This window comes from Artemia franciscana, chromosome 7 (assembly GCF_032884065.1).
Source record: "Artemia franciscana chromosome 7, ASM3288406v1, whole genome shotgun sequence".
NCBI classification, from domain to species: domain Eukaryota; kingdom Metazoa; phylum Arthropoda; class Branchiopoda; order Anostraca; family Artemiidae; genus Artemia; species Artemia franciscana.
The window spans coordinates 29,145,104-29,169,662 of record NC_088869.1 but is presented as its reverse complement, the minus strand read 5'-3'; the positions used below and the strand labels follow the sequence as shown (position 1 = coordinate 29,169,662).

The window sequence follows — 24,559 nt, the reverse complement described above, 5'->3', positions numbered from 1 at the left end:
CTCAAAGACATATTTATTAAGGTTTTTGACTATCCGGAACAAAATGGCTATCTCAAAATTTTGATCCGTTGACTGGGAAAAAATGAGCGTGGGAGGGGGCCTAGGTGCCCTCCAATTTTTTTGGTAACTTAAAAAGGGCACTAGAACTTTTCATTTCCGTTAGAATGAGCCCTCTTGCAACACTCTAGGACCACTTGGTCGATACGATGACCCCTGGGAAAAAAACAACAACAAACAAACAAATAAACACGCACCCGTGATCTGTCTTCTGGCCAAAAATACGAAATTCCTCATTTTTGTAGATGGGACCTTGAAATGACAAAGACTGAATTTGATGAAACTTATATATTTAAAATCAGCATAAAAATGCGATTCTTTAGATATATCTTTTAGCATCGAAGTTCCGTTTTTTAGAGTTTTGTTTACTATTGAGCCGGGTCCCTCCTTACTACAGTTCGTTACCACAAACTGTTTGATATTATCCAGAGACTGGCTATACTAAAACGGCTTGTTAATCAAATAGTTTTGTGGTAACAAACTGTAGTAAGGAGTGACCCGGCTCAATAGTAACCAAAACTCTGAAAAAACGGAATTTTGATACCAATAGATACAGAAAAAGAATATGATTTTTATGCTGATTTTAAATATATTAGTCTCATGAAGTTTAGTCTTACCCATCAAAAATTTTGAGCCTGAGAAAATTTGCCTTATTTCCAAAAAAAAAGAGGAAAACACTCCCTAAAAGTCGTAGAATCGTAATGAAAATCACACCATAAGATTAAACATATCATAAAACCCTATTGTAGGGGTTTCAAGCTCTTATCTGCAAAAATGTGGAATTTGTATTATTTTTTTTTTGCCAGAAGAAAGATTGCAGATGCGTGTTTATTTGTTTGTTTTGTTTTTCCCAGAGGTGATCGTATCGACCCAGTGGTCCTAGAGTGTCGTGAGAGGGTTCATTCTAAAGGATTTTAAAAGTTCTAGTGCCCATGTTAAGTGATCTAGGGACGGGCTGCAAGTTATGAACTTTGCCCATTGTCTGCATATAGTCTTGGTGATTGGGAAGTATACAGGCGTTTTCAGGTTTTTATTTTCTGGTGGTCGGGGGAGGGGTTACGTGAGAGGATCTTTCTATGGAGGAATTTATAATGCGGAAAGAGAATTTCCATGAAGGGGGCGCCGAATTTTCCAGCATCATTTAAAAAGCAATGATAAATTAAATTAAGAGAACAAGTTTTTTCAACTGAAAGTAAGTTGCAACATTAAAACTTAAAACGAAGAGAAATCATTACGTATATGAGGGGGTTCGTCCCCTCCTCAATACTTCGATCTTTACGCTAAAGTATTTCCAGTAATTTCAAAAGAGCTATTTATTCTAATTAAACGACCTTTGTGATTCAAGGGTCATTCTTAAAGAATTAGAAAAAAAAAAATCAAAATTTAGTGTAAAAGAGCGAGGTATTGACGAGGGGGCGAACCCCCTTATATACCTATTTAAAATATACGAATATAGAAGTTTGTTACGCAAGTTAATTTGTAAGTTACGTATATTTATTACTAATAAAAAAGCTCGTAAATACAATTATGTTCTAGTGGCCTTTTTAAGTAACCAAAAAATTGGATGGTAGCTAGGCCCTCTCTCCCGCCCCTTTTTTCTCAAAATCATCTGATCAGAACTTTGAGAAAGCCATTTAGCCAAAAAAGTAAAATTAATTTGTAAATTTCGTCTTAATTATTCATGTACGGTGAGCCACAATCAAAACCTGCATTGATTCAAAAACGTTCTGAAATTAAATTTAAAAAAGTTTTTTTTAACTGAAAATAAGGAGCAACACTAAAACTTAAAACGAACAGGAATTATTCCGTATATGAAAGGGGATGTCCCCTCCTCAATGCCGCGCTCTTTACGCTAAAGTTTGCCTCTTTCTCACAACTCTACTTTTTAAAATAAAAAAAACTTTAGCGTAAAGAGCGGTGCGTTGAGGAGGGGACAGCCCCTTTCATATACGGAATAATTCCTGTTCGTTTTAAGTTTTAATGTCGCTCCTTACTTTCACTTAAATAAAGTTTTTTTTTATATTTAATTCGAAATGAGGCTCGTCACCTAAAACAATGATTAATTTTGATAAGGTTTATATAAGAGAAAAGATGGAATATGACATTCAGTTTTTTGCTAACAGGTCCTCACATATGCTGAACATGCTAGAGACATTGCAAAACTCTATAGTCTGTATTGGAAGGGGACTTCGTAAGTACACCCCACATAATAAAATGAGAAATTTGTCAGGGGTCAACCCATTGCGGTAAAGAGCTTAACTTCAGAGACGACAGTATTTCATCAAAATACAAGTATATGGTAATCAATGTATACCAGAAAACTTTTAATAAACCTCCTCATATGAATTCTGTATCTTGTTCCTCGAATTTTCATCTAAAGGAGTTTCAGCTGTCAGTATCCCAGACATAAACCTGAATATCCCCCCCTTCCGATTAATCGTCTTTATTTTCTGCAGAATTATTTGTAGTACGACTTGTATAAGATGTTTTAATTAGTCTGGAGACATCTACAAAGAAAATACTGCTCCTTAATCAATTCATCTTTTAAGCCAGATAAATTATCATGCTGATAAGCATGACCTGAAAAATATCCACCGAAAGATTGGCTATATGTTTTGAAGCAGATTCTCTAGTGTATTTCTTCATATTCTTAGTCATAAAGAAATTCAACATAATAAAATGACAGATAATTTTGCAAACACAGCAGCTGATATCCCTCCCCCAAGAAATGAAAGAACCATGAATTTTAAAACTAGATACAAACTAGAAATATTTACTTAACGCCAATCTTTTCAACTGGGGAGTTCACCTCACCTCTGTACACAGAAATTGCCATTACATATTAGAAAATGCTCATCATGTTCTCTTTGAATGTAAGGATTGCAAATTCTTATATCATTTGAGGCTCTTATTAATTGCTCCCTTTCACATGATTTTGAAGCCACAATTTATAAGTTGATGATAATGATTTTAAAAAAATGTCATTATTGCTAGCTTCATGTTTTTTTTCCGCTTGCAGAAATTTTTGAAAAATACTTAAAATTACCCAATAATCAGGGGAAGTATTCCAGGAAATTCGAAAAAATGAATGGATCTCTTTATGGGATCCAAATATATCATAAACATATGAAGAAGAATGGACATCCGAAGATTCTTGGAATTTACTCACGCCAAAACGTATTCTGGAACATATTTTCCAGTGATGCCCATCATTTTGCTCTTTCTTATCTAATCTCATCTTCTCAAAAAGACATTACAACTAAAGGTCCAAAGAAAAGCTGTATTATACCTTTGCATGAGAATGGAAACAAGGAACAGATTTAATAACTCCCTCCTCCTATCTTTCAGTTTGGTCAGTTATTTTGAAGATTTGTGAAAAAATTTACATAATAAATTAGTAAATTTGCAAAAGAAAAGGGAATCGTCTCACCAAAACAATATGGATCTTGGAAAAGGCACTTGATGGTTCATGCTATTACCTGTGTTATTTGATGAGTGAAAGAATTCCTAGATAAGGGTTTTTACTCCTCAGCTTTATTTATTGACTTCTCAAAAGATTTTGATACAGTAAATAATAATTTTCTAATTAGTAACTTTAAGAAATATAATTTTCCACTGTGGATTGTTTGTTGGATTCAGTCATATATATTGTAGAGGTCACATGTGGTTATGGTCGGAGCAAAAAGATCACAAGAACAGATAATAACTTGTGGAATTGTACAGGGATGAATTTTAGTACTCGCTCTTTACCTTATATATACTGCTGATATAGGAAATTTGATGATAGGAAATTTGAAACCCTTTTTTAAAATCATGGAAAACACGCTGAATAACCTAATGAAATACACTAGGAGTAACCATTTCCTCATTAATATTTAAAAAAAATTCTAATATTTAGAAAGCAAATACTTAAGTAATTTTAACAATTGATAGATAGGATTCCCAATTTTTAATACTTAGGTGTAATCATTGATGGATTATTGTCATAGAAAGAACATGCAAATTCATTATCTATAAAAATTGCTTGAGGAACCGATATTCTGTGCAGATTGAAAAATTTCCTTTCTCTAAAAGTTTTGTGAGCCCTTTCTTGTTTTTGTTATATTCAGTAATGTTGCTACATTTGGGATATTTCTTTCAGCTATAATTTAAAGAGAATTCAAACCATGCAAAATTGTGCTGTAAAGTCAATTTATTTTAATAGATTTAATGCTAGAGAAGCTTTTCTTAAATTCCAGCTACTATCAGTAAAACGAACTGACCTCTTCTAAACTGCTGTGTTCATGTATAAATACATAAATGGTCTAATACCCTTGGGACTAACACGACTTGCCTTCATTAATGTATATCATGCTTATCCAACTTTGTAACCTACACATTTTTCTCTGATTTTGGATACTTTTCACATACTTTTTCCATAAAATATGTTGGAGTGAAATTAAGGAACACTATTACGCTGGAAATAAAACATTTTGTTTCAGTTCCATTATTTTGATATAATTCTAAAAACATAACACGCATGAATGGTTCTTAGCAGGGATCTCTAATGAAATATATATTGTTATATTAATCAGCGATATATTAGTAAGAATGTTCGACGTTCTCTAGGGTCTAACGTTTAGGCCCCAGGGATCTTTGATAATCCTCAGGAGCTTTATTCTAATTATGTTTTCTTCAGGTCGAAGTTATACAAATATATAAGCGATTCTGTGGCAAATGATTCCATTTTCATTTCATAATTGCTCTCAGTTTTCGCTTTGGGATGAAAGGGATCCTTTTTTATGCAAATGAATCAACTGGAATTAAAATGTTCATCTTAAGATATTCCTAAGGTGGTTAATTGGAGGAAACAAGTTTTAGATAATAAAGAATAGCCTATCTTAAGTCTCTTATGAAGACATATGAGATACAAAACAAGGCATAATATAAGGAGAAATATTTTTGCAGTTCTATTGTATTACTTCGTTAATGTGTGAAATCAGCATGGCTTAAACAGATGAGCCTTTCCAGAAACAAGCACATTCCAATAGAAGAAATATCATTATTGTAACTATACATTCTGAGGATTTGTACAGAAAAACAAATTAACGCGTCATCTTTGACTGTTGTGGCCTCTTTTCAAAAATTAAATAAAAAAAACAAGTTTTTTGAAATGAAAGTAAGGAGCGACATTAAAAATTAAAACGAACAGAAATTACTCTTTATATGAAAGGGGTTTTTCCTCCTCGACGCCCCGCTCTTTACGCTAAAGTTTTTTATTGTTTTAAAAAGTAGAGTTGCGAGAAAGAATCAAACTTTAGCGCAAGGAGCGGGGCGTCGAGGAGGAAAAACCCCTTTCATATAAGGAGTAATTTCTGTTCGTTTTAAGTTTTAATGTCGCTCCTTACTTTCATTTCAAAAAACTTGTTTTTTTTTATTTAATTTCTGAAAGTTTTTGAATTAATGCATGTCTGATTTTGGCTCTCCGTACATAAATTATTAAAATGAAATTTGCATATTAATTCTTTTTTTGGCTAAATGGCTTTCTCTTAGTTTTGATCAGACGATTTTGAGAAATAAGGGGTGGGGAAGGAGGCCTAGTTGTCCTCCAATTTTTCGGTTACTTAAAAAGGCAACTAGATCTTTTAATTTTTAACGAACGTTTTTATTAGTAAAAAAATACGCAACTTAAGAATTAACTTACGTAACAAACTTTTATATTCTTATATTTTTGATTATATATATGAGGGGGTTGGTCCCCTCGTTAATACCTCGCTCTTCACACTAAATCTTGTTTTGTTCCAATTCTTTAAGAATGACCCCTGAATCAGAAAGGCCGTAGAATAAATAGTTGAAATTACTTAAAAAATTTTTAGCATAAAGAGTGAAGTATTTATCTCCTCCTAAATACCTCGCTCTTTATGCTAAAGTATTTTTAGAACCCCTCATATGCGTAATAATCTCTGTTTGTTTTAAGTTTTGATGCTTCTCGTTACTTTCAATTGAAAAAACTTTTTCATGTTTATATTTTCATTGTTTGTTTTTTTATAGTAATGCTAGAAAGTCCTGCGCCCTTTTGATTGAATTTCTCTTCCCCCATGAAATATTCCTCCAAGAAAAGATCCTCCCATATAGCCCCCTCCCCTGAACCCCACACCCAAACCAAAAAAAATCCCCCTGATAACGTCGGTACACTTCCCAGTAACCATTACTGTATGTAAACATTGGCCAAAGTTTGTAACTTGCAGCCCCTCTCCCAGGGACTGTGGCGGGTACGTCATCCCCAAAGACATAGTTATTATGGTTTTAGACTATGCGGAACAAAATGGCTATCTCAAAATTTTGATCCGTTGACTTTCGTAAAAAAATGAGCGTGGGAGGGGGCCTAGGTGCCCTCCAATTTTTTGGTCACTTAAAAAGGGCACTAGAACTTTTCATTTCCGTTAGAATGAGCCCTCTTGCGACATTCTAGGACCATTTGGTCGATACGATGACCCCTGGGAAAAAAAAATAAATAAACACGCACCCGTGATTTGTCTTCTGGCAAAAAATACGAAATTCCACATTTTTGTAGATTGGACCTTGAAATTTTTTCTATAGGGTTCTCTGATACGCTGAATCCGATGGTGCGATTTTCGTTAAGATCCTATGACTTTTAGGGGGTGTTATCCTCTATTTTCTAAAATAAGGCAAATTTTCTCAGGCTCGTAACTTCTGATGACAAAGACTAAATTTGATGAAACTTATATATTTAAAATCAACATAAAAATCTGATTCTTTTTATATATCTTTTAGCATTGAAATTCCGTTTTTTAGAGTTTCGTTTACTATTGAGCCGGGTCGCTCCTTACTACAGTTCGTTACCACGAACTGTTTGATTGAATTATTCCTGAAACAATGCTTCGTGTTTTTGTTTTCGATGTAATAAAAACCAAACGAAAAATAATCTTCGATTATTTTTTTTTTTCAGTCAAGAACCATTGAAAATTCTTCCAAATATATTAAGTCATGTTGGAAGGACACCACTTGTTCGGCTTAATCGGATTCCCCAAAGCATGGGTATCAAATGTGAAGTTTGTAAGTTATACATTTGATTTAACAACATAAAAAATTGCAATAGTGTTTGGATGACAGTGAAATAACCAGCATTCCATTTTGTAAGGGTTCAGACCTTTTTTGGAGGAGCGTTGAAGTTCTAACTATGGACAGAATGTTTGGCTGAGTAATTTCTTCATACTGAAGGTCTTATACTGAAGGCTTATCGTCTTCCTATCACTTTGCACCCTAATCAATCTCGAGCCTTGAGGAGACTACTAGCACTTTTAAGTTTGAATTAAAAATTTGGTACACAGTTCTTCCGACCGCTCAATGCTTAGTGGCGCGGGGAAAAAAAACAAAAAAAAAACATGGAAGTTATAAACATCTTTACTTAGTCAGTGCTATTGCAAAACAAGTTGATTTCATTTAAATATAAATTTAGAATGATTATTCGAATTTGGAATGATTGTTCTTTGCATGAAAATAGAGAGTGATACTAAAACTAAACAGATATAAATTATTGAATTTTGAGTGCCTGCTAGCCATGTCAACTCCCCTGTTAAATTGTTGATGTGTTCTTCGAAAACATTATACTGAACATGTAGTAAAGTGTAAATTAATGTTAATTTTAACTTCTTTGTATAAAATATATCTTTTAAATTAAATCGTGATTAGTTCAAGTTTGCTCATTGCAAATAAATTAAAGATTACAATTCTACTACTTTCCTTGAGTGTCCCTTTTGGAACCAAACTCTGTTTCCACTACTACATTGAAAGAGCATTGATTTAAAATCAAGTTATTTGATGTTTTGTATTATAATGCTATTTCTGGAAAGTGCCCTTCTCTCCTAAACTGAAAACCTCTTCTACTCTGAGCCACTACTAAAATGTCGGAGATTGTTTTGTTAGCTGATTATCATTAGATAGTGCAAAAGCTTTTGTTTCCATCTGGGTTTTGTTTATGAAATTTCATACATGCGACACCATAATCTGTATAAAGTTTAATGCTACAACAACTTCAAACATAGTTTGGATTTGCATAACAAACCTACTTTTCTTTTCAAAAATGGGGGTCCATTTTAGGGGCTTACTCGATGCTGATGTGATGTCAGACGCCTTTTTAAAATCAATAAAAATTAACTTTGGAATCTTTCCAATTTCTAAGGCATTATTAATGTTGTAAACTAAGTGATGGATAGTATTTTTTGTTTAATGACCTATTATCTATTAAAGTTGATTTTCTGTGTGTGTACTTTAATTTAGCACTCATTTACAATATCTAAGCTGAAACTGAAGAATGTCTTTAATTTCATTTATCCTGTTATTTCTCTTGACGTGGTCTTATCACAAGAAACCCAATAAAATGCTTGTCGGAACTTTGTTCGAATAGATACGATACCATCTTTTGAAAAGCTGTTAAACACCTCAACATGTAGGAATTGCAGTAGTTAGCAGCCTTGGCGTTGATGTTCAGAATAGATAGAATTTGTATGTGATTTAACCACCCTAGATACATGTTTGAAAATCAGGGGATATTCTCTAAAAAATGTCAGATAAAGCTGTTCAAAGTCAATTCTTCAAAGCCAACAGATTTAAGAATTACTATCTCTTCTTTTACTTGTTCTATACCTGCCTCTGAAATAGCGGGTTTTACTCTAAAATTATTGGGTGTTGCAATCTCTAATTATTTGAAATGAGATTGCCCTGGTAGTGTTGTTTTGCAACTTGGAAATACTATGACCTCTTCCACTAAACTGGTTAATAGATTCAAATGTTCTAAGTTCTACTGTTTGTGAATTTTCCTCCCTTCATGCTCTCAATTATTTAGTGTGTCAGTTCTTTTTATCTCTGATAAATCGTCAAGAAAAGTAGTCAATTCGGGAAAGATACCTCGGAATTTTCTTCAATGAGGTTAAAGTACTCTATTTGGAGCGTTAACCTCGTTTCGCTTGTAGTATTCTTTATAGCCCTTGGTAAAATTCACTGCTTCCTAAGAACTCCTCTCTCTAACCCCTTGCCAACCTTGTTCTGCCTCGATTTTTTTTAGTTATGCATAACAACCAAAGTTGACTCAGATCCAGCTTGTGGCAGTCCCTGGGAAATAAAAATTATCTCTGTAGTTGCATATCTTTACAATCTGAAGCTCCTTCTTTATTGCTAGCAAGACTCAGTTCTGAAGTGTAGTTATAATAGCAAAAAAAAAGAAAAACGGCTTGAGTGACCGTGTCAATAAAATTGCTCACCCAAATGGTTCTGAATGTATGTCATCTTAAATGCCAATCCCTGATTCTTATCTTATCTTTGCTTATTTGCAGTGGTAAAATGTGAGTTTTTCAACGCTGGTGGAAGTGTCAAAGATCGTATAGGAATAAGGATGGTGGAAGATGCAGAAGCAGATGGAAAAATTAAGCCAGGTTACACTCTTATCGAGCCGACTTCTGGAAATACAGGTTTGTCTTTCTCTTACTAAGTTGTCTTGGTGAGTATTGGAGATTATAGTTCTCAATCAACAAAATACTCTATGAAGTGCAATTGCTGGACAGTTGAACACACGGCACTCGTTATGCTACATCATTTATTATCACGGCTAAAGAATTGGCACTAGATTTTGTTTAAGTCTCCTCAAATATACAGTGTTAGATTGGAGGTATATCCATGATACCAGTATTGAAAGTCGTAAATTCTAACCAATAAATGTCCCTATCATCTCTCATTTTATAATATTGATTTGCTTTCAGCTATTATTATTGTTTTTTTGTTTTTTTACTTGTAAAGCTACAGGAATAACAGGAAAAGTCGAAGGAAGAGCTTTTTGGTTTATACATTTTCAATTTTTTTCCAAAAGAGAAGAATCTTTTGAACTTATCATAAGGGGGGCTATCGCTTCCCTCCTCTTTATATCTCCCGTGTGTACGGGTATTATTATGGAGACTATTCCAGAGCGTACAGCTTGGTGAAATTTGTTTTGGAAAAGTATAGGCACCAGTCAATATGGAGCTCTTAAATTTATTTTTTAATTGCAGAATCACAATTTTCTTATTTAGAATTTTATATATTTCAAGACTATCTTTGTAAAAAAAAACAGCAACTCATCACGGTGCTTTCACGAAACTTGAAAATTTTACTTAAGTTATTCCTTCTGTGTTGAAAATTAGCCAAACTTTTGAATTGATTGAATAAACCATTTCTGAGCTACAGCCATTTGTCTTGTTGCTTACTGAATGACCACCGCATTTCACTATTTCACCTTTACTTTTATGGGGGACAACAGATCAATTATCAGTTCCTACTCTTTGCGGGAATGTTTTCTAATGTGAAGCTGCATTTGCTTGTGTATAAATGAGTTATATCTGTTCCGTTCTGGACATATACGTTCTCAACTGTCTAAATTTTCTCCAGTAATGACCTGTCTTGATTTCTAATGTTTTATAAGGGGAAAGACATATTGCTAGTGATCGGCAAAATATCTATGCGTAGTTTTTCATTGTCAGAAATAAAATTTCATGGGATATGTCTAAGTGATTCTGACTTATTTAACTTTGAGATGTGTACTTTAAAGCCTAGATTTCCCAACTGGTTCAGGGACCATTTTATAATATACATTTGCATTCATTTGTGTAATAATGAGTAAAGTCAGAAGAGATATGCTCTCTTATATCTGAACCTCCTCGAGCCTTGACAAGCCATCATTTTTTATTATTTAATTACAGAAAAGAATTATCCCTTGTAATTTTTAAGATACATGTGCATCATATTATATATCCGGGTGATTCAGATGTATCTTGCTTTAAGAAGCACATTTTGTGACTAAAATTCTACAACTGTCTGTAATTGACGTTTCATATTATTCTTTAGGAGGATGAGTGAATTTTTGCTATGTGTAAGACCGAAGATTATTATTAAATGCATACCTGCATCCAGGGGGGGGAGTGTAAGTGGGAATCTCCCTGGCCCCTTAGAGAGATTCGAAGGATCTTCCACGAAAGTTGGAAATATTGGACCCCAAATGTAAAATAAAATATATAATAAACAATCAAGTTAATTTTGCAACCATTTCAAAGCATGAATTATTCAAAATATGATGTTCACATAGAAATAAATTGTTGCAATAGGCAATTTTTGTCAGTTGGATCAGTAAGCAATATTGGTAGGGGCTATGCTCCCATAGGATTTTGATGTAACCCAACGCTTAGAGCCAATTCTTTACATGAATAAACAACAACATTTCATGACTTTTGCTGTTGTTTACAAAAATTGTTGGAAAAATGGCATAGTTGCTCAAAAAATTAAAGCTTTTTCGACTCCATTAACTGCTTAACAAAGGAACTAAAATCGCTTGTGATAGCAAAGATATTGCTGTCGCAAGTGAATATTGCTCCATTGTAAATGTGTGTTACTTAATTAAGGCAAATAACATTCCGGTATTGTAAACAAGCGACTGACAAAGTGCAACTTTTGCTTAATTAGGATGGAAATGGAAGATGTGAATTTTTTTTGGAATATTAGATTATTTTTCAGTGTTGTAAATATTTAAAGTATATTTTAATATTTTTGTATAATTGAAGAATAAACCTATATTAGGTTATTTTTAAAACAAAATAATTGTAAAAACATATATGAAACTTAAAAAAGCCTACGTGTCACTTTACAGCTGTTGTAAGCTTATTGGGTTAAGTATAACTAAATTCGAAAAGGAATAATGGTTATTTAGTGCCATGACTTGCAAAGTATACATTTTTCTTTTGATAGGAAACTTCAATAAAGCAGCCTGGAATTTGTTTTATTTAATTATGGCTTTAGTTCGTTTTCGTGTTTGTTCTTAGCTAATGTCAACTTGTGCTATTTTCAATATATTAGTGGGGGATTTGATATTTTAACCTATTCTTTCAACTTTTGGATGCTTCCGGAGAGGAAACTGAGGAGGAGGTTTTGTTGGAGATGAGAAGGAGGTGGCCTGATAATACATTCTTTCTAATACCCGAAGGGCTCAGAATTATTTATGCAATCCTTTAAGATGCGCTCCATACGTACAAGACCGAGTAGCTTGGTACTCAGCGTTCTTTCATGTTATAGTGCCAAAGAGAGCTAGAAATGATTTTGTGTTCTGACATAAGTACGAGATAGACCCAAGCTAGAAAAAGAGGTGACTACTGTTTTAAGTAGATGCTTCTGTGCAATGCTGACGAATGAACGTGGCAATTCTGTAAGAAGTGTTTCAACCTTTAAAATACCAAGTGAAACTGTTTAGAAATCTCATAAAAGTTTGTTTGCTGATCATGATTATAATGCACCGATCATCCTGTACTGTAACACCAGTCAGGGTTTTGACACTAGCTGTAACCCACTATAAGAATAGTAAGTGAGAAGTTTTCAGCTAAATTTTTCTCAGGCATGCTTTCAACTAAACTGCCTTGTGAGAAAAGCCTCTTCTCACGAGAAAAGATTCTCGAGAGAATGGGTGCTGATTCGAAAATGTAGATCCAAAGGAATACATTTGTGATGACAGAAGTGGATTTCCAAAATTCCGAAGAATCGTAAATTCGATGTGATAGTGCCCTGTTTGAGTGCAATGTGAAATCGAAGTGTACAATTCTGGGTGTCTTTCTCCGAATGGAAAGGGTTAAAAAGCTGGGTATTCCCTTTTAAGTAAGGCATCATTTAAGTTGAATTTCTGATACAGTTATCACCTTTATTTGATACACAGATCAAACGCGAAATTAGGACATATTGCATAGGGCTAAGACTAGACTTCTTCTTAAAGTCTTCGACAGACGAACAAGGTTTATGTGAAAGTTGATTTTGACTCCCATGTAATTTTCGGAAGTCGGCACTGAAAGTGCCTCGCTTTTGTGCCTTAAGGTATCGAAAACTACCCTTTTTGAGTGCCATTTCAGGAATGGAGATCATCAGAAACTGGTTATTTCCTCATAAGTTAGGTATTATTTATGGATATTGCTGGTACAGCGCCCGGTTAGCATGTGAATAATAAGGGGATTGAAATCCCACTTTGGAACTTCGTTTCTCCATTGAAGAATGTTACAATACAAATACTGGATTTCGGTATATATTAATAAGCAATAAACAAGGTCTCGATTTAATTTTTTGGATTGAGCATAATATGTTTTTTACGTAAAGAAATGTCAATAATCATTATGATGATCTAACCTAAAACATGGCATATAGCGTAAATATTGGAGCATAGAATGATTTTGGGTAAGAGAGCTCATATTTGCAACTATGAGCTACCAGGCTAACGTAGTCGAATACATATTGAAAAAAAAATGTGTTTCCTTCATTATATCCATGCAACTAAGGTAGTTTATAATCTAATTCATTGTTTCCCAAATTATTTTGACATCGAATCGGGTGAGATGGTACAAGGGCGTATCACCTTACCTTATGAAAACCTACCTTGTGAAACAAGTCATTTGTTTTCAAACCGAAATTTATGTTTTAATAGAAATATAACTATTTGTTTGCTTATTTTACACACGAATGTCCGAAGATAGCTATAGAAAAACATGGATAATTTAAAAATTAATAACTATGTTCAATTTTAACTTTAGCAAATGCACTAGCCCCTTTTTTGACTAATTTAAACCTTTCTTTTAGAGTTTAGGGTGTAAATGCGATTGAAAATTAATGTTAAGATGACTAAGTCGCTAAGACAAGGAGTAAGTGTAGGAAAAGAGGTGATTGGGTGACGAGAAGATCCATCAAGTGGATAGCTTCACACACCTAGGTAGTATTATTAGCAAAAACGGTGGGTTCAACGAAGATGTTAAATGTAGAATAGCCAAGGCCACGGGTGTTTTGAAAAAGTTTGGAAGAAGAGGAAGATAAGTCTGCTAACTTTTGAAAAGAGTTTAGAAGAAGAGGAAAATAAGTCTGGAAACCAAGACTAGAATATTGGAAGCAACATTGATGACAGTGGTCATGTACGGTTCTGAGGCTTGGGGGTTCCGGAAGATGGAGGAGGAAATGCTAGATGTTTTCCAGCGAAATTGCCTACGGATTGTTTTGGGTACCTGACTGACTTAACGCATCTCAAACAGTAAGCTTTACGGAAAACAGTTCAAACCCGCCTTCTAGGGTTATAATAAGAGAAAGTTTGAGATGACTAGGACATATTCTCTGGATGAAGGATGACAGATTGCAAAAGATAGTCCTTGTCGGTCAAACGAAAAGCTGGTCATCTCTGAATGGAGTGAAAGGATTCTGTAAGGGAAGATTAAAGGGAAATGGGGACTTTTGGGAGGGTTTAAAGAGGGAGGCTTTAAAAAGATTGGAATGGAGAAGTATGTGTAGCTGTGTTAGCCTCAGGCGGCTTGGTGCTGCATGAGGTGTTAGTAGTATTATTAGATCTGGTCTGCCATCGTATCTCAGTTTCAAATTAGGAGGTAATGATGTTAATTTTATTCTAAAATTAAGTTGAACATCCAATCTGTTTCAACACTTATTTTTTAAGCATGCCAAGGCAGAGAATGCAGCTCCACACGTGCAATTGATGGCAAAAAGCATTCAAAGCTTTATACCTTTTTAATTGTGCTTGGAATCTACTTCTGACTAAGATTTATTCTTTTTCAATCTGTCAAACAGTTCGTGGTAACGAACTATAGTAAGGAGCGACTCGGCCCAATAGTAACCGAAATTATAAAAAACAGTATTTTGATACCAATTTATACATCAAAGGAATCGCATTTTTTTTTTTTTTTGCTGATTTTAAATATACAAGTTTCTTCAAGTTTAGTCTCATTCATCAAAAGTTACGAGCCTGAAAAAATTTGCCTTGTTTTCGATAAAAAAGGGGAAAACACCCTCTAAAAGTCATAAAATCTTAATGAAAATTACACCATCACATTTAGCGTATCAGAAAACCCTGTTGTAGAGGTTTCAAGCTCTTTTTTCCAAGGGATGATCGTATCGACGCAGTGGTCCTAGAATGTCGCGAAAGGGCTCATTCTAACGGATATTAAAAGTTCTAGTGCACTTTTTAAGTGACCAAAAAAACTGGAGGGCAACTAGACCCCCTCCCACGCTCATTTTTCCTTAAGTCACTGGATCAAAATTTTGAGATAACCATTTTGTTGAGCATAGTCGAAAATCAAATAAACGCCCCGCTCTTTACGCTAAAGTCTGACTCTTTCTCACAACTCTACTTTTTAAAACAATAAAAAAATTTAGCGTAACGAGTGAGGCGTTGACAACCCCTTTCATATACGGAATAGTTTTGTTTGTTTTAATTTTTAATGTCGCTCCTTACTTGCAGCTAAAAACAATTGTTTTTTTTTTTATTTCTGAACGTTTTTGAGTTAATACATGTTTTGATTTTGGCTCACCGTACATGAATAATTAAAACGAAATTCGAATATACTTTTTTTGCTAAATGGCTTTTTCGTAGTTTTGATTGGACGATTTTGAAAAAATGGGGTGGCGGAGGAGGCATAGTTGCCCTCTAATTTTTGGCTACTTTAAAACGCGACTAGAACTTTAATTTTTTTACGAACATTTTTATTAGTAATAAATATACGTACTTACGAATTAACTTACGTCACCAACATCTATATTTGTATATTTTTATTACGTATATGAGGTGGTTCGCTCCCTCGTCAATGCCTCGCTCTTTACACCAAAGCTTGAATTTTGTCCCAATTCTTTAATAATGATCACTGAATCAGAGGCCGTAGAATAAATAGTTGAAATTACTAAAAATACTTTAGTGTAGAGAACGAGGTATTGTGAAGGAGATGAAACCTTTTATATACGTAATAATTTCTGTTCGTTTTAGGTTTTAATGCTGCTCCTTTCTTCCATCTGAAAAACTTTTTTTTCTCATGTTTTTTTTTAATGCTAGAAAATCCTGCTGCCCCTTCATGGAAATTCTCTTCTTTCGTGATAAATTCTTCTATGGAAAGATCATCCCGTATAACCCCCTCCCCGCCCCCCCTCAACGCAAAAAGGTCCCCCTGAAAATGACTTGGCACTTCCCAATAACCATTACTATATGTAAACAATGGTCGAAGTTTGTAATTTGTAGCTCCTCCCCCGGGGACTGTGAGGGATTAAGTCGTCCCGAAAGACATAATTATTAGGTTTTTCGACTATGCTGAACAAAATGGCTATCTCAAAATTTTGATCCGGTGACTTCGGGAAAAAGATGAGCGTGGGAGGGGGCCTGGGTTCCCTCTAATTTTTGGTACAGTAGGGTTATCTGATACGCTGAATCTGATGGTGTGATTTTCATTATGATTGTATGAATTTTGGGGGGTGTTTTCCCCTATTTTCTAAAATGAGGCAAATTTTCTCAAGCTCGAAACTTTTGATGGGTAGGACTAAACTTGATGAAACTTATATAATTAAAATCAGCATCAAAATTCGAGTCGTTTGATGTAACTGTTGGTATCAAAATTTTGGTCTTTAGAGTTTCGGTTACTATTGGGCCGGGTCGTTACCACGTTACCACGAACTGTTTGATGGTGCATGTTTTCTTTCTTTCTTTTCATAGTATTCAACGTCTACAATGTGACAACATCAAAATCAAAAATTTAAGAAAAGAAATCGGAAAATCTGCTCGGAATCTGCTTCTGTGGTTGTCGAAGAGATAATATAAATTTCTCTGTTTTCAAAGTTATTTGATTGATAAAAAGTTCAGCTGTGAAGCGAGGGCATTTTATTTCAATGAAATATAGGGAGTCCATAGAATAAAGACTTCAAAATAGAAAAAGTTAAAGAAAGAATTTCATTTCTGGAAAACTAATGTAGGCTCCGGTTCTTGGAAGATCAAGGTCTGTCTTTTCATTTGGTCTGTCTATCTGCGTTCGAAATAGAAATTCCTCCTTGTCTGGAAAAAAGTTATCCCTAAGACTTCAAGAAAATCGATGCGCGATGACAAATTTAGAAATTATTTTCTTAGTGTTTACTTCATTTTTGGATATAGAAGAGTGTATTTTCTTGATTGCTTTTATCGCATTAAACATCTAAAATATAATTGACATCAAAATAAAAAATTTTAGAGAAAAAAACAAAAGAATCGAAAATACTGTTTCGAAATCAGGATTTCCGGTATTATCTCAAACATTTATGATAAATACGGACTCTTTATTTGGTTGTTGAAGAGATAATATATATTTCTATTAGTATCCAAAATCAATTTATTTCTAAAAAGTTGAGCTTCGGAGCTAAGGCTTTGTATTTAGACAAAATGCAGGGAATGTGCTGAATCAGAACCTCAAAATGGTAAAGTTTACAGAAGGAATTTAATCCCCGAAACAGAGTTAGGAAAGTCCAGTCGGCATCTATCTATCCGCGTAGGAAAAAAGATACCTTGTTAAAAAGAAGCATTTCTTTACTATGTCAAGGTAATTGATGTGTGATGACAGTTTTAGAAGTTATTTCTTACTGAACAGTCTATTTTCGGATATAGATGAATGCATATCTTTTTGCTTTCTTTTCATGGCAGTAAACGTTTGAAATATAATAAACTTCAAAATCGAAAATTTTAGGAAGAAAAGTGGTAACTTCTGTTTCGAAATCAGAATTTAAAGTCTTGCCAAAATGTAGGGAATTTGCAAAATCAGAACTTAAAATAGAAAAAGCCACAGTAGGAATTTTACTTCTAGAAAACTAGTGCCAGCTCCAGTTCCTAAAAGATCATTATCTGTCTATCCGCTTTGGAAAAAGAAACAACTACCTTTTATAGAAAAAAAGTTACCTCTGAGATATTAAAACATTTGGTACGTCAAGATAACTTCAGAAATATTTCTAAATGATCGAAGCAATTTCGTATATAATAAAGTTCATTTCATCTTGCTTACTTTTGATAGTACTACTTGATCAAAATACAAGAGGCATGAAAAAAAAAACAGAATGAAATGAAAAATAATTCTATAGTACGTATGAACAAATAATAAACTACTTGGAAATGTTGACTTCTAAAATCCAATCCTTTATCCATTCTTCATATTTTATTATTTTATAGCTTAACTAGACTTAATTTTTACTCTTTTAGAGCAATTGTTGCTGCAAATTTTTAAACGATTAAGTAGGTCAGTTTTAATGTGGAGGAGTCACTATTTCCAACATTACATTCAGGCCAAGATATTCAAAGTTCATCGCCTAGATTAATAAGAACAAATTCGTCTGAAACGATTCTAAAAAACACTGAAATTCATATGTGTTAATACCCTGACGGTTGAATTTTAAAGTTGAGTATACCTCTGAGCATGCACTTTGGATATTTTCACCGCACTGGTACCCGAACATAGCTGACACTAAAATTTTTTCAGTGGATTAGTGAATTAAGTCTGTAACTAGCAAAACTATCAATATATTGCATCAATTGCTTAATAAAATTATTTACCTTCTTTGCAATATAAAAACTAACCTAATCCATCGAGGTTTGTTCTTGTTTATTGTTGTCAGCTAGTATTAGAAAGTAATTTAATTCCGCTGAAAGCTACTTTTTTAGCTGGAAGCTGCTTTTGGATTGATATAGATAAGGGTGCTTCTAATTTCGGTAATGTTGAATTTATCAATGTATCCGATCTTTTTCTGGATGAAAAAAGTAAATATGGATTGAGAGTTATTAATTGTGTGATAGAGATTCATTTTTTCTTTCCGTCTTTATATCCTTTATTTTGAGCTTGGGTGATAAATTATAAATTTTTAGTTTCCTTGGACAAGCTTTGCTTCGAAGTATGGTTTGTTTCATGTGTGTGGGCTTTATGTTTGTCGTAGTAAAAAAAAATTTAGAATATTATTTTCCCTCTGAATTACTTTACTGAATCTTAGGTAAAACGGATCCAATGAGTTGATTATGCCGAGCCAACTTAGTGGCCTTTGACAATATCATTCTTTTGGCAATCATTTGCAAAAAGAAAACATCACATAAGAGGGAATTGGAATTCACGCCGCGCATTAAACACTTGACATTATTTCTTGCCAAACCTCATGTCTTCACAAGGACAACCGCCTTATTAATTAAAAAAACATGAACATGATCTAAAATTTACTCACTGGTTCTAAAATGATCTATAATTTACTGTCTTGCTGTTTTTGTGTGTGGGAAACGCTTTTTCGTCTCATCTGAAGCCGCTTAAGGCTGCACAGAGTAGAACCACAAAAACTTTTGGCCTGCCCGGGCTATGTCCTTCTACAAGTGTGTACTCTGATGCGAGTGAGAATAGCTTCCATCAAGGAATTCAATTGAGCAGTCTTGGGCTAATAAATTCAACCTTCACAAACTCAATCCCGAATTCCAGGTCCTGCTACTTCAGTAGATGGTCTTTCTGTCACTCAAATCCTCAACTCTCTTTCACAGCCCCAAATCTGGATCTAACAAAATATCATGCAATTTGATCACAACTTGGTCCCATCCAGTGAAGTATTTTCCCTTGAAATCATCTGCCCGAATTAGTTGAATTGTTCAGATCTCATGTTTATTTCTTTTCTTTCTTTCCTTTTGTTGCGAATTTTCTTTCATTATGTGCTCTTCAAGTTTCCTTTCTTTCTTTTCCTTTATTAAAATGTAACGTTTAAATAATTGGCTGGCTCAATTTTTGCTTCTGAGACATGTATTTAGTTGAATTGAATTGTGTTAAGTTGTTGTAACACTAATATGTAAATGACTAAAATCCATTTTCGACAATTCGTTTCATATGACTTGGATACCCGTCAGCCCCCAGTAACAAGTTTTAATACTTTCATTTTTTACATATTGTAAGTTAAGTAAGGATAGTTATTTTATTTTTAGGAATCGGTATTGCACTTGCTGCTGCAGTAAAAGGCTATAGATGCATCATATGCTTACCAGAAAAGATGTCAGTGGAAAAAGTTGATACTTTGCGTGCACTGGGAGCAGAAATAGTTCGGACTCCAACATCTGCATCTTTCGATGCTCCTGAGTCTCATATACAAGTGGCTCAAAGACTACAAAGAGAACTCCCAAATGCCTATATCCTTGATCAGTACAGGAACCCGGCAAACCCGCTTGCTCACTACGATATAACAGCTGAAGAGATAATTGATCAGTGTCAGGGACAAGTAAGTTTAAGCTGATTTTCGACTGGCTTTAAGATTGTCGCCTCTTGTAAGTCTTACTGCAGTGGAGTTATTTGCACAAGTTCATTTAATTTTTATTTTTTTACTGAAGAGTATGCTAGAGTCGGTTTTACGCCTCCGTTCTGGTTTAAAATGTTAGACTGGGAACGTAGATCTTCATAACATCATTGTCTTCAGCATATTTTCTTCGGTAAATTGAAAAATATCTCCACTTTCAGGGGAAGACAGAAGCTAGATTTTACCCTTTTTCTTATTGATTGTAGATATAATTACCAAAAAAACAAGAAACAATCACAAATAAGTGAATATAAACACTAGATTTGACTCTATCTGTGTGGAAGGGCACGATATTTATCACTATTTCAAAAATTGAGTATGAAATTATTACATGTTGAAGATTTGTCTGTTGCGAACGATTTAAGAAAATTTAATCGGTTACCATGTTCTCGATTAAGTTATTCTTAGCCTTCTACTGACACAAGCACAAAAACCTTGCTGCCAGACAACGACATTTGCAAATGTTTCCAGTCAGCCCGTTATTTGTCAATTTTTAAAATAAATTAAAGCTAGAGAACTCTAATAAAACTTTTTATGCTGAATTTAAAAATACTATTAGAGCTTTTCAATCACCAATAGTCTTTACGTAGCAGTTTTTTATTTCAGAATTTTCCGTTGATTTTTTTTTTTTTTTTTTGAAAAATTAGGCAACTTACAAGAGTTGCCTAATGCAATTATGCATGCTGAATTCAAATTGAATCAGTCTTTTATAGAGCCCCTATTTTATGCATAATGATTTTTTTGCGTTTAGTTTCGTCTGAAGTCAGACGTGTGGGTATAATTTTTGTTGGAAGGGGGGTGTAGCTTAGGTAAAAACATAACAATTAGATAATTTCTATTAAAAGATGCAACAGGAAGAATTGTAAAACTTTCAAAACCAGGGGTGGGGGAAGGAGGACATGACTCAGAGTTTTCTGCCCCCTATCTGTGTATATTACTGGGTGAAACACCGAAAGTTCAACCCAGAATTTAAAGAAAATAATGCGCTGCGCGAATAGCGCAGAATCAAGTTTTCGAAATACAAATTCCATTGGATACAAATAGTAAACAAAAAAAAAATCTAATCAAAATTTTGAATTCAGAAAAAAACTGCTTTAAAAAACCTTCCCAAATAGTTAAACTTAATTCGCCCTTTCTTTAAAGTACGAAATAAAATGGAGCTGAAATTTCTGAAGATTAACCTGAATTTTGTCAAAGCACAGAATCAAACTTTATTCAGGTTAACAGGATGTTATCCCCTTTGGTAAACAGGACGTAAGCTATGTTTGCGGCCGAGCCTGGGCACTGTTCTGTTTGTTTCTGAAAAATAAGATGGATAAACAAGGCATTTTGAAAACAGAATAAGTATCCGCTGTGGTGGTCTGGCACGGCTTGGTAGTGCGATATGTTATCGGTAATAGTAGTAGCAGTAGCATTATCATTTTGGCGATCAATATTTAATAATTTGGGACAATGTTTAAATAATCCTCGAACGATGTTGATGATAGGTTCAATATGCCTGACCATGATCTTTTTTTTTTTTTTTTTTTTTTTTTTTTTTTTTTTTTTTTTTTTTTTTTTGCATGACGAATCTCTATTTTAAATTTTAGAATACATATAAAACGAAAAGAAAATTCTTAAGCTAGACTTTGAATCTGGATGAGATAAGGTAAATCCACACTGCCTGTTCATTCAAAATTTATTCTGTGTAATTGTGCGTAGGGTTCAGGTTCAAGGTTCAATCGGGTTTAATTAAAAAAAAGGAAATAACTAAACTTAAAGTACACTGCTCTGTGACAAAACTCACGTTGAGACCCATAAATATCGTATAGATTGTATAGATAGCTTGAAAATAATATTGGAAACGGTCTTTCTAAGCTGTTGACTCTGATTATCATTACCTAAGTATGTTTTTTGAAGGTCGACATGATTGTGGCATCCGCTGGAACTGGAGGTACTGTAACTGGAATAGGAAGAAAGTTAAAGGAAAAGATCTCTTCTTGTAAGATTGTTGGTGTCGACCCTGAAGGATCTATTCTCGCAAGACCGGTTCACATGAATGAAACCAGTCCAGGGGGTTCATATGAAGTCGAAGGAATCGGATATGATTTCATACCAACAGTTTTGGGTGAGTCTCTTTGATCTATTTTTCCTTTATAAAAATGCAAAAATAGCTACAGGCTTGGACGTCATTTTGGTGTTTATCAGGTCATTATGCTGTGACTGTTGAGGCGATGGATTATAAAACTATTTTTTATCTTTGTTTTGCATAATATTGGAAAATAAAATTTAATTGTCGGAATTCTTATCAGAAAAGATTAGACAAGCTTTAGACCTTCATATTTTTCTTTTTTTGTATAGGAGGGGGAAATGAGAAGCGATTTAAACTGCTGAAGGGGGTTTTGTGTTGTTGGGTTTTTCAATGCTACTAGTTAAAATAATATAGGCTAGAAACTATATATTACTCATACTACCAAATTTACTAGCGTTGACAATTTTATATCACAATATAACCCTTATTGGAAACTTAATGCATGTGAAAGTCATTTAATCATTGTGTAACTTGAAATATCTGACAACAATTTCGAGGAAACTTCTCATGACAGGTTGGTACCTAAAATAGAAGATAAATAATCTTAGTGAGATGGAAAGAAAAGGTAGATTTATTTGTTTAAATTGTCCGTAGTGCAGATCTTTGAAATTCAGTAAGTAGGTTTTAACTGACTATAGTTTCCTCTGCTAAAAATTCTTCTTTTCTATTCTAGACCATTCTGTTGTTGATGAATGGTACAAATCTAATGATAAAGATTCATTAACGATGTCAAGACGTCTGATCAGAGAGGAAGGACTGCTTGTTGGTATGGATCTCAATTTTTTTTTTGTACAAGCCTTAATAGTGTATTTGTTGCGTAATATAAACGAAGCAATGGCTTAATAGTTATAAGCATACCCCGTTTGTGTTGCAAGGTGACACATGCACTCTGACTTTTCATAAACAAAATTTATCATAGGTAAATGTCGTTCAATCGTTGTGTAATATCTGACAATTTGAAGTATCTGACAGCACTATCGGAGAAAACTGTCGGAAGAAAACGGAAAGATTGCTCGCTTCCATAAATTGCAGTTTTCTTAAATCTTTATTAAACAAATGTATTTGTTAGATTTAACTTCGGTCCGCAAGTGGATACGAATAAGTGATTTATTGTACCTAAAACGGTCACAAAATATACCAAATATCAACTTGCTAATAATCCATTTGGACGTTTTGTCCTCTTCTTTTAAGATGGTGAAAATTAAATTTTTATTGTTTTTATTGATTAAGTGAGAACCTACACAACTGCATCTTTAAAAACTAAGAAAAATCAGCAATTCAATTTTAGTGTAAAAGACCTCCTTATTTAGTTTTTGGTAGCAGCAGGTGCCAAATTTAAGAAAAAGAAACGTTTGCAAAAAGTAAACCAAAAATAGAGTAAAATATATGCCACCAGACAACATGCAAAGTTTCAGCTTTCCTTTCATGGTGTTTCTGTCTTTGGCCTTAAACATATTGTTAACGTTTGAATTTTTTTTTACCAAAAGAATCGTCAGATTTGTCTAATTTTATTATTTATTTTCATTATATTAATTATTTTCACGGCTCGACATAAGTATCACGAACGAAAATGTAGTGCAACTCTAAAACTTCATAATTTGAAAACAGCTAATAGAAAACTCTAAGGAAATTGCTGTTTTCATGTTTGGATATACCTAAGATTTCTCCAGTATGGCAACACAGGTATTATTTTGATGTCCTTGATACTTTAATTATTTACTAGGGATGTGATTCTTCTGCTACAGAAATAGTAATGTTGTGTTATTAGCTATTTTGTTATTTCTTCAGTGTGGCAACACAGATTTCTATTTTGATATCCTTGATACTTTCATTCTTCATTAGGGATGTGATTATGTTGCCCCAAAAATAGTAATGTTGTGTTATTAGCTATTTTGTTATTTCTTCAGTGTGGTAACAGAGGTTTTTATTTTATGTCCTTGATACTTTAATTCTTCACTAGGGACACGATTCTGTCGCCACAAAAATAGTAATGTTGTGTTATTAGCTATTTTGTTATTTCTTCAGTGTGGCAACACAGATTTTATTTTGATGTCCTTGATACTTTAATTTTTCACGAGGGATGTGATTCTGCCGCCAAAAAATAGTACTTTTGTGTTATTACCTATTTATATGCATTTTTCTTTCTTTTATTTTGTTTTAATAGCCGCAGGCTAATTTTAGAAGCCTGCTGTCTGTTACCGAGGCAAGTGGTCTGAAAAGTATTTTTTTGGGAACAGCAAAACACCATTTTTTCGAATGCAGCAAAATTTATATTTCCGTGTCTATTGGTGTGATCTT

The 24,559-nt window shown here is 33.7% G+C and overlaps 1 protein-coding gene across 2 annotated transcripts in view; it reads left to right on the top strand.

The window, feature by feature from the left end:
- LOC136029127 (cystathionine beta-synthase-like) overlaps nucleotides 1–24,559 on the top strand; it is a 193,653-nt gene that overhangs the window by 153,784 nt on the left and 15,310 nt on the right. For both annotated transcript variants that reach the window (XM_065707206.1, XM_065707207.1), the window contains exons 3-7: nucleotides 7,007–7,113; nucleotides 9,390–9,524; nucleotides 19,826–20,115; nucleotides 22,090–22,297; nucleotides 22,935–23,027. In XM_065707206.1, coding sequence (XP_065563278.1) covers nucleotides 7,007–7,113; nucleotides 9,390–9,524; nucleotides 19,826–20,115; nucleotides 22,090–22,297; nucleotides 22,935–23,027 — 833 coding nt within the window. The remainder of the gene's footprint in view (nucleotides 1–7,006; nucleotides 7,114–9,389; nucleotides 9,525–19,825; nucleotides 20,116–22,089; nucleotides 22,298–22,934; nucleotides 23,028–24,559) is intronic.